General features: G+C 34.2%; 1 protein-coding gene across 2 annotated transcripts; it reads left to right on the top strand.

The window, feature by feature from the left end:
* The first annotated feature begins 2,034 nt into the window (after positions 1 to 2,034).
* On the top strand, positions 2,035 to 5,576 carry LOC108225710 (heavy metal-associated isoprenylated plant protein 33). Of its 2 annotated transcripts, XM_017400643.1 has the most exons (5): positions 2,035 to 2,304; positions 2,387 to 2,426; positions 3,215 to 3,255; positions 3,470 to 3,545; positions 3,711 to 5,576. In XM_017400643.1, the coding sequence occupies exons 1-5, from the start codon at positions 2,128 to 2,130 to the stop codon at positions 5,357 to 5,359; spliced, it is 1,983 nt and encodes a 660-aa protein (XP_017256132.1). In that variant the 5' UTR covers positions 2,035 to 2,127; the 3' UTR covers positions 5,360 to 5,576. The 2 variants fall into 2 exon arrangements, with proteins under 2 accessions (XP_017256132.1, XP_017256141.1); XM_017400652.2 differs by lacking the exons at positions 2,035 to 2,304; positions 2,387 to 2,426 and adding an exon at positions 2,825 to 2,962.
* Positions 5,577 to 9,997: the final 4,421 nt, after the last annotated feature.

The following is a 9,997-nucleotide window of genomic DNA, read 5'->3' as shown; positions in this document are numbered from 1 at the left end:
TATGAGATGAACCTGGTGACACATTATATAGTCTAGATTTCATGCAGTGCAGCGTTACATATGACCAAACAACAACAATAATAATGTGATCAATTAGGTGGTGGGATTATAATGTGATTATTTACTTTAAACATGCTAATACATACAAGATTAAGCGCTTAATACATGAAACTCAAGGATGTTACAGGTCGAAACGCTTTTATTTTTTAATGTTACTGGCAGTTTCTTGGGCAGAGGTTAAAAAATGAGGGACCCTTGAGAAAACAAGTCGTGGGACCCTCTAGAGTGCTTTGCAAAATGTGATTAGTATAGACAAGAAACATTCGGCGGTTTCGAGTGTTATATGTTCATAACGTTTGTGTATTTTTAAACTAAACAATTAGTTGAGATATGAGAGATATGCAATAATTATCTCTGGTTTAATGCTTAGTTGGATACTATAAATTGAGATATTATATTTTATGAAATCTAAAAAATAATAAAATTAAACTTTGGGGATTTATCTGTAAAGTTCAACAAGCTTCCTGCTCTATACTCAAAACAGTCAAGCTGTATATGTCAATAAGAAGAGATATAACATTAAATAATAAATCAAATTTATTACTCCCTCAGTCCCACCAGGTTCTTTACAGTTACCTCTTTTGGACGTCCCATCCATTTCTTTACATTACAAAACTTTCCCAAAATAGTTAATGGGTCCCACCACTTTATCACTTTTCTTTCCTTTTCACACTACTTTTACTCCACTATCTCTCTTTTATATATTAAAAATCGATGGGTCCCACCACTTCACCCACTTTTCTTCCTCTTTTTCACTACTTTATACATATTTCTTAACCTCCGTGCCCAAACCCAATGTAAACAATTGGGTGGGACGGAGGGAGTACCATCTTTCTTCCTCTTTAAGCAGGGAAAATCTGACAGCGGATTTTTATTCAGGTGGTTGTGTAATTAATTCTTAAAAAACTTAGAGATAAGATTTTCTAAACAATTTCTCTTTGTATTCTCCATACGTTACTATTTTGGCATCTGTTAGATTTTGTCACACATGATCTAATAAATATTATAATAAATGTTATGTGATATCTCCTGATAAAAATATAAAAAATGTTATGTGATATCTCGTCTCACCGTGATTTTTTTAAATATTTTTAGATGGATAAGTATCGTTTTTCAAGTTTATCACAAAATTGAGAGTAAATAACTAATAATTGAATTTTTTGAATTAGTAATTTATGTAATTTATTTTTAATAATTAATTTTGTACTCCGTACTAAAAATCTAATTATAAATAATATAATCATGAATAATTAATTATGGTGAATGAATTTTTTGATTTTATTTTAAAGACGAAAATTCGATTATTTATAGATATATCATTAATAATAAATACTCTCTCAGTCCCACTTATTTACATATATAATTTTACTTTGCTTAGCCCGTATTTTAAGACACCTATGTATATAGTATAGTGTTATAAGTTGCGCTCAAGAGAGAACCAATCGTTAAAATAGAACCACATAACCACTAAGATCCTGTTGTGCAGAACTCTAAATTTTAATAAATTTTTGAGATTTAAATCTAAATGCATGTTTTTTTACCGTTTTATGTGTTCAAAAATAATTTTAAAATATAATACATAAAAACGACACTTTTGCATATGCAATTCTACTGTTAAGCACTTATTAAAACTAGAAGTTCTAAGGGTTCTGAGAGGAACATGACCTTAGAGCTATAAATTATTTTCAATGTTATTTTATTTTTGAATAAAAATTTAAACGTTAACTTTTTAAGATAATTTATGAAATTTTATTTTACACGAGTCTTAAAATACATGTCGAACGGCTGTCCTAAATGGATACTATTCGAGGGGAGTGAGTCACTGAGGGAGTAATACATTACTAATAAAAATATAAATGTAAATATAAAATTTATTTAATTATTATTAAATTAAATTTACGTTCGAGAACCTTCATCGTTCGCTATAAAAACCGATTTCTTGATCAAACTTTACTCATCGATCATTACGATCGATCATGTACTATGAGTTTATCCGGCTCGTACCGAAACTTTCTCCGGATATCTATCAAGTTAATTATCATATTTTATCTAAATAACAATTGATAGATGAAAGGCGATGAAATGATAGAATTAGACGTACCTGTAAATTTTGTTTCAATTCTGGAATCGAATTCCGATGTGCCGGGATCGTCTCTTTCATCTATTCTGTATCAATTTAGGGTTTGGATTCTGATACGTCGGGATCATCTCTTTCGTGAAGATATCAGCTATCGTCAAATCACGGTATGCTCAAATGATCTGTATCAGTATTTTATAAATACATCGATCTACTATACTGATATCACATAATCGCCTAATTTCACAGGTCATATCAACTCCAGCGCCGGAATCGTCTAATTTTACAGGTAACACCGACTCGAGCTATTAAAATTTTTATGATCAGTCCGATTATCTCAAAATATAAAAAAAAAATAACATTATTATAGGATCATGTCTGCTTTTTAACATCTAAACTATCTACATAATTTTGCATCAATTTTTTTTAAGCACATATATCTCTCATTTTGCACTATCAAAACAAATCATTTTCAAATCCTACAAAAGAAATTCATGAAATCAATTTCATTTTCAAATTCCACAAAAAGAAATTCCGATAACATTGCTAGAGAGTTGCAGATAGTAACCGTTGTCCTGGCAATATCAATATAGAAAGAATCCAAAAAAATCTCGAAAGAGGGAGTTGGGAGATTGGGGGGTAAATGTCAATTAATAGGAGCTCCGATTACACGAGAAAAACCACTATATAAAGAGTGCAGGGGGGCACCATTTTAGGCATCACTCCTCTGTCTTCTCAGTTTTCAGTTCTTACTGTTTGCCTTTCTTTGCTAAAAAAATCTCTCTCTCTCTCTCTCTCCCTCTCTCTCTCACAGAAGAAACACAGGTTTATGACTCATCCACCTTTCTTGTACCAACACAAACACATATACACACTTGTTTTCTTTTGTTTTCTCTCAGTATTCGCGTCTGTATTAAAAGTTGATAAAAGAAGAAAGAGGGAATACTATAACCTCTTTATTTTTTTTGGTTCATTTTCGAAGCCAGTTATGCGAGAGCTTCTTTTTGTTTAATTAGATCTACCAGTAATGACCACTTTTAATCATTGTTAACTCTGTTTTTGGGCTTGTTTTTACAGGGTCCAAGAAAATGAGTACCCAAGAAATTGTCAAGATCAAGGTCATCATCACTCATGCTCATTCATTTTTATTCTCATTCTCTGTCACTCTTTCACATGTGTGTGTAGACATGTGTGTGTTAAAAGAGAGATGGAGAATTTATTTTTGAATTTAAAAATACTTTTAAAATAATTGGGTGCATATTTATTTATTGCATCCTCTTATTATTGTCTTTGTCTTAATGTTTTTTTGGGTGTGTGAATTTTTGCATGCAGGTTTGTGCTTTGAGAGTGAGCATTCATTGTGATGGGTGCCAGAAGAAAGTGAAGAAAGTTCTGCAAAAGATCGAAGGTATAATACTCATTCGAAATTATCCAGATTTTATATTTTTATTAAAAAAATTGAGTTTTGTAGATTATCTCTTCTTCAAAAATACTTTTTATAAAGTTTAATTATTTTGATGATCAATTTTTATATTTTTTGATCTTATTAATGATAAAGTTTAAATCTTGACAGGTGTTTATAAAGTTTCTATTGATTCAGAACAAGGGAAAGTTACAGTCTCTGGTGATTTTGATCCAGAGATACTAATCAAGAAGCTTAAAAAACACGGAAAGAGAGCAGAGCTATGGGATGCTCCAAAGCCAAACACTAATGGGGAACAGACTCAGCAGCCCATTGTCAAGGACATGCAACTTGACAATGGCAAAGAAGGAAAGAACGGTTCGGGTTCGGGCCCGAATGGCGAAACTATCCAGCAGCAGCAGCCTCAGAGGGGTGGACAGCAGCAAATTCCGAATCAGCAACGGATGCTGCAAGCTCCTACTCAGCAACCGATGGAGCGTCCTGCGCAGCAACAAATCCAGAGGACTCCTAATCAGCCACCTCAGCAATTGCCGAAGCTGCTGAATCCCAATCAGCAGCAAGTTGCGACTCAGCAGCCACAGCAGCAAGCTCTGAGTCAGCAGCAGATTCAGCAGCTTCGGCAATTGCAGGGAGTGCAGCAAGAGGGTTCCAATCAGCAACAAAGGCAGCCGCTCCAGCAGTTGCCACAGATGATAGGCTTGCAGGATGTGAAGGTGCCAGGCCCGAACCCGAATCAGCAGGCTGCGAGATTGGATGGGCCTAAGGGGGATGAGAGCAGCGATGATGATTCCGAGGAATATGATGAGGAGGAGGAATCTGAGGAGGAGGATGTTCTGCCACCGCTACCGCAGCTTAACAAGATGAAGCCCGTGATGGGCAATGCTCAAGGTAGCGGTCAAATGCCTCCAAGTCTGAGGATGAACCCGGGGATGAATCTTGGCCAGCAGCTTCCACCGCAGATGATGAGAGCTGGCCCCTCTGGAAATGGCGCTCCCAATGGAGGAAATGGGGCCTCAATTGGAGCCAATGGAGGGGGGAATATCATTCCTGTTGCGGTGAATGCTGGCAGCTCCAACAATGGACTTGGAGGAAGGACCGGCGGTGGTGGCAGTCTGGGCGGTAGCAATCAGATTCCAGGAGCGAGTGGAGTTGGGAACATTCCTCTGCAGATGAATGCCGGAAGTGCTGGTGATGGCAGCGGAGGAAAGAAAGGAGATGGTACAGGAGCAGGCGCAGAAGCTGGCGCCAATCAGAATTCAGGAACCGGAGGCGGGCCAGCCAATGTCAGCGGTGGAGGCCCAAACAAGAACGGCGGTGATGGAGGGCCGCAGAAGAACGCGAGTGGCGGGGGAGCTGGTGGTGGCAATGCTGGCCATGAACAAAGGAATGAAGTTCATGTCATGCCAAGCATGATGGGGATGAGGGGAGGAGCTGGTGGTTTAGCAGGCCAAATGCACAATCTCAGGCCGACTGGTCAGATGGGCCCAATGGGGATGGGTCCACCGACAGCAATTCAGGGAGTTCCTGCCACCGTGCCGGGTGGCAACTACTTTCCTGGATCCGGCGCTGAGGCAACGCAGCTGAACCCGTACCACCAGCAGCAGCACCACCAAATGGCTGGAATGATGATGAACCAGCCAAGAGACTACAATGAAAGGTTCCAGCCAATGGTGCATGCTCAGGCTCCCCCGGACGTCAACTACATGCCACCCTACCCCTACCACCAGATACCGCAGCAGCTAGGGCCGTACAACAATTACTTCAGCGAGGAGAACCCGGCCAGCTGCAGCATCATGTGAGTCACCCGGAGAGTGCTGGCTTCCTGTGATGCCTTTGGTTCCTGTTATATTATGCTCCTGTTTTGTTCTTTTCTTATTCTAGATTTTCAGTTACACCTCTAAACTGTAAGGATCTTAAATCCTGTAGGACCATCTAGAGGTGTCTTTTTTATAAACTATTTCATGGGATGTTTTTTTTTTGAGCTAGGGGAGAAGATGTGGGTGTTTTTTATCTGAACTGATGAATGTTCTTGTAGTTCTGTTTCTGTGTAAGCTACAAGAAAGTTTGTGATGAATGAATGAAAGAAAGAGCTGGGGGTTTTAAAGGGAAAAACTCCCCCATCTCTCTTCCTTGGTTAACTCCTAGTGTTTAATTCCTTAACTATCAACTACCTTAATCTTTTGGATTCTACGTTTGGAGTTGGTAACTGTTGTCATGACTCATGTGTAACTGCAAATCTGCAATTCCTTGACATTATAGTACTACTATTTTTGCACACCCTGCATATTCCCAGGGCCCACATATTCATAATTTTGGAGAAATATTTCAGAGTGGGTCCATAACTGGTCAATCTGATGGATTCAGCTTTTAAAAAGATCCTAGCATAATCCAATGGATACTGCATTCAATTTATTGCTACTATATTATCTCCCTTAGTATTTGTTTTTAAAGATTGTTAGAACATAAATTATTAATTTACTCATTTAATATTGATGTAATAAATATTTTTTATAAAACTATCTTTTTTGATTAAATCATCTACCAACGTCCAAAATTTATTATCTTATTATAAGAACATAGTCAGAATTAAATGGTTTTATAAAACTATCCTTTTGATCAAATCATCTACCAACGTCCAACTACTATAATTTATTACTCTTATTATAAGAACATATTCAGGATTATAATATCATTTATAACTTCAAAGTTTAAACTGAAATATAGGAATATATTTCGAAAAATCTTATATTTAATTATGAAAAACAAATATTCTAAAATGGAAGATTGTACTCGAAACAAAATCTGTACTAATAAAAAACAAAAATTTATCTAAAAATCAATAAATAAATGTCCTCCTAGAAAATAATACTGTAGTATTTTATACTCCCGTCATGCCCCTGAGTTGTATATAAGCAGGGGTAGCGGCACGCACTTTAATACTTTTCTAAAATATAGTTTTATAATTTATTTTTAAAATTTTCTTTTCTGAATAAAAATTTAACTAATAAATTTTTATTCAGAGAAGAAAATCTTAAAAATAAGTTATAGAATCATCTTATGTAGAAGGCGGGTCAAATAGTGAATGTATAGAATTCAGAGGGGCGAACGGAGTATAAAAATTCGTGTATGCTAGATCTGGCAGTTTGGTACACGACACGAAAAGTTCAGGTTTGATTTTTCATATTCGGTACACGAACACGAAAGTACACGTTGAGTTTAGTGTCGGGTTCGGGTTTTTATTTCATACACACAAATGTACACGATATAAATATATTTTTAAAAAAATTAAGTATATTTTAATGTAAATATATATATATTTATATATGTAATATATATACATGTACAAATTTGTACACAATTGTATACATATATAAAGATTTAATATATATTTCATTATATAATACATAAAAAATGTATATATTTTATTATATAATATATAAAAATGTACTTTTTTTAAATATTTTATTTAAATTTAATTATTATATTTATATTAAATGTACACGAAAAGTACACGATACATTTCGAAACGGGTATGAGTTTGAGATTAGGTATACGAATCCGAAACAGGTCGGATATGGGTTTTACCTTCAAGTACACGAAACGTAAAGGTACGAAAGTATACGACACGGCACGATTGCCACGTCTACGTCTAGTGTATGCACATGAGTGTACCATCTATGCAAGAGAGTCCTTTTCTAGAATGTAAAAAGGGAGAATAGACGTATCTGTGTAATCAAAAGGGTATGACCGGTGGGGTGCGTGATATCACACCATCTCCAACACAGAAATGGTAGAATTTTAACATCATTTTGATGTGAAAACTACATTATCTCACAAATTTACTCCAACCTATCAACATTATATCTACGTCAAAAAGAATTTTTTTCATCAACCAATTCAAGATGACAACTTAATTATATGTTTCTAATCATTATATTGTTTATTTTATTTTTGAACAAATTTATTTAAAAGACAAATGTTCTATATAATAATATAAATTTATTGATATTTTGAAATAAATAACAAATATGAATTAAATAGTAAAGGAAGAAAATTGAAAACGATTATGATTGAAAAATAAAAAATATAAGATAAAACAAGTTTAATAGACGGAATAGAATTGTTTTGTTTAATAAGTGTGAGAGTATAGTGGACATAATAAAAAAAACTCTAAATTTTGTGTAAAAATTATACCAAATCAACACTAATTTGGTGTCAACCAATTTCTTTGGTGTAACTTTTACACCATTTTGGTGTTGCATTGAAGCAACTTTTACATCAAAAATGACACCATTTTTGGTGTTTTGGTGTTGCATTGAAGATGCTCTAATACTGGTGACATTTGTACTAAGGTGCCTACAATGACTAGACTACAACATACAATATTATGAAATTAAACTCGGAATGAATAGGTATATAATGGCTAACCATATCAATTTTAAACTTTTATCAAGTATTATAACTTACTGTTTTCAATTACGCAGTACAGTAATTATAATCGGCTGTTATGCAAGCAGTAACAAAAACAGTAAGGTTCGGAAATGTAAATCAGACACAATCAATTAGAGCCAGGTTCAACCCCTATATTCATGGTCTAAATCTTGACTAGACACTAGCTCGACACTATTGTCTTTTTTGCAACCTGTTCTCGTACCTCTGAATTCCTTAAGCTTTCCTCCTTGAATTCCTTTTGTTCCTCGAACCCTATGCAGCTCAGACTTAGTGTGACTAATACTATCAAACTCCCTCTTGTTCTTATCCAAGAACCCGGCATAATTTGTAAGTATTTTCAAGATCGTGAGTTGTTAACTATTTCTTGAAAACATTCAGCCGTATATAGACGTGGCAATCGTGCCGTGTCGTGTACTTTCACGTTTCGTGTACTTGAAGGTGAAACACATATCCGACATGTTTCGGATTCGTGTACCTAATCTCAAACTCATACCGGTTTCGAAACGTGTGTAGTTTTCGTGTACAGTTATTATAAATATAATAATTAAATATAATTTAAATATTTAAAAAAGTACATTTTTATATATTATATAATAAAATATATACATTTTTTATGTATTATATAAAAAAATATATATTAAATCTTTATATATGTATACAATTGTGTACAAATTTATACATGTATATATATTACATATATAAATATATATTTTTTACATTAAAATATACTTAATTTTTTTAAAATATATTTATATCGTGTACATTCGTGTACTTTCGTGTATATGAAATAAAAACCCGAACCCGACAATAAACTCAACGTGTATTTTCGTTTTCGTGTACTTTCGTGTTCGTGTACCGAATATGGAAAACCAAACCCGAACTTTTCGTGTCGTGTTTTCGTGTCGTGTAGCAAACTGCCAGGTCTAGCCGTATATATATTGAAGAATATAACGGCTAATTACAACTTTGATAACAATATAGGAGAGTGTTTACGACTCAAACTAAGTTCTCTAAGTAGATAAAAGAGTATGCAATAAAGCTCAGTGGAGAATGAAAGTAATTGTAACGGCTAATTACAACTTTGATAACAATATAAGAGAGTGTTTACAACTCAAACAAAGTTCTCTAACTAAATATGAATTGAGTATGCAATAAAGCTCAGTGGAGAATGTAAATAATTTCAAGATCATGAGTTGTTAACTATTTCTTGAAAAGTAGAAAACGTTTAAACACCGGTTCCCATAAATGAGATAAGCGAGGATTCGAATCTCGAACTTTAGCAAGAAAGGTTCTGAATATGATTAATTCACTACATAATGTTCTGCTAGTTGAGCTACTTCCCCATTAATACTACTAGAATATGATAGTTTACTATCACAATAATGCTCTACCAATCGAGCTACTTCTTCAATAATATTCAATATATATTTTTGTTTTATCCTTGAATTTAGTTATACATCTGAAAATATTTAAAATGCATTCTATGTTAATCTTTTTATTACATTCCGTTACTAGTTTCGAATGGGAGTATAATCCTTTTATTACATCCCGTTACTAGTTTTGAATGAGAGTGTTAGACTTTTAAGCCATCGAAAGAAAAGTTACTCCATTCACATTATCACATCCTTTTTTTTAAGGTCATTATCACATCCTTAAACACGAGAGCATTAGGCTTTTAAATTATAGAAAGAACAGTTACTTCATTCACATCATCACATCCTTAAACCTGATTTCTGCTCCGTCACCTCTGCCGCTTACTTTTTTTTCGTCAGTCACCATTATTTACGAGACCAATAACTCTTACAGTTATTCTAATTATTCCAACCGTGTTAACCTACAATCCATATTAAAAAACATATATGCCCTGCATTTTTATCTTATACGTGTTAACTGAAGTATGTGTTCTGCATCATCTCTTGATCTTCAACATACAATTTGCTATATACTCCCTCCGTTTCATGTATGACGCTTTGACTTTTTACACG

This window comes from Daucus carota, chromosome 1 (assembly GCF_001625215.2).
Source record: "Daucus carota subsp. sativus chromosome 1, DH1 v3.0, whole genome shotgun sequence".
In the NCBI taxonomy this organism is placed as follows: domain Eukaryota; kingdom Viridiplantae; phylum Streptophyta; class Magnoliopsida; order Apiales; family Apiaceae; genus Daucus; species Daucus carota.
Note: the sequence above shows the minus strand (reverse complement) of the source record. Positions and strands in the feature narration are given on the sequence as shown.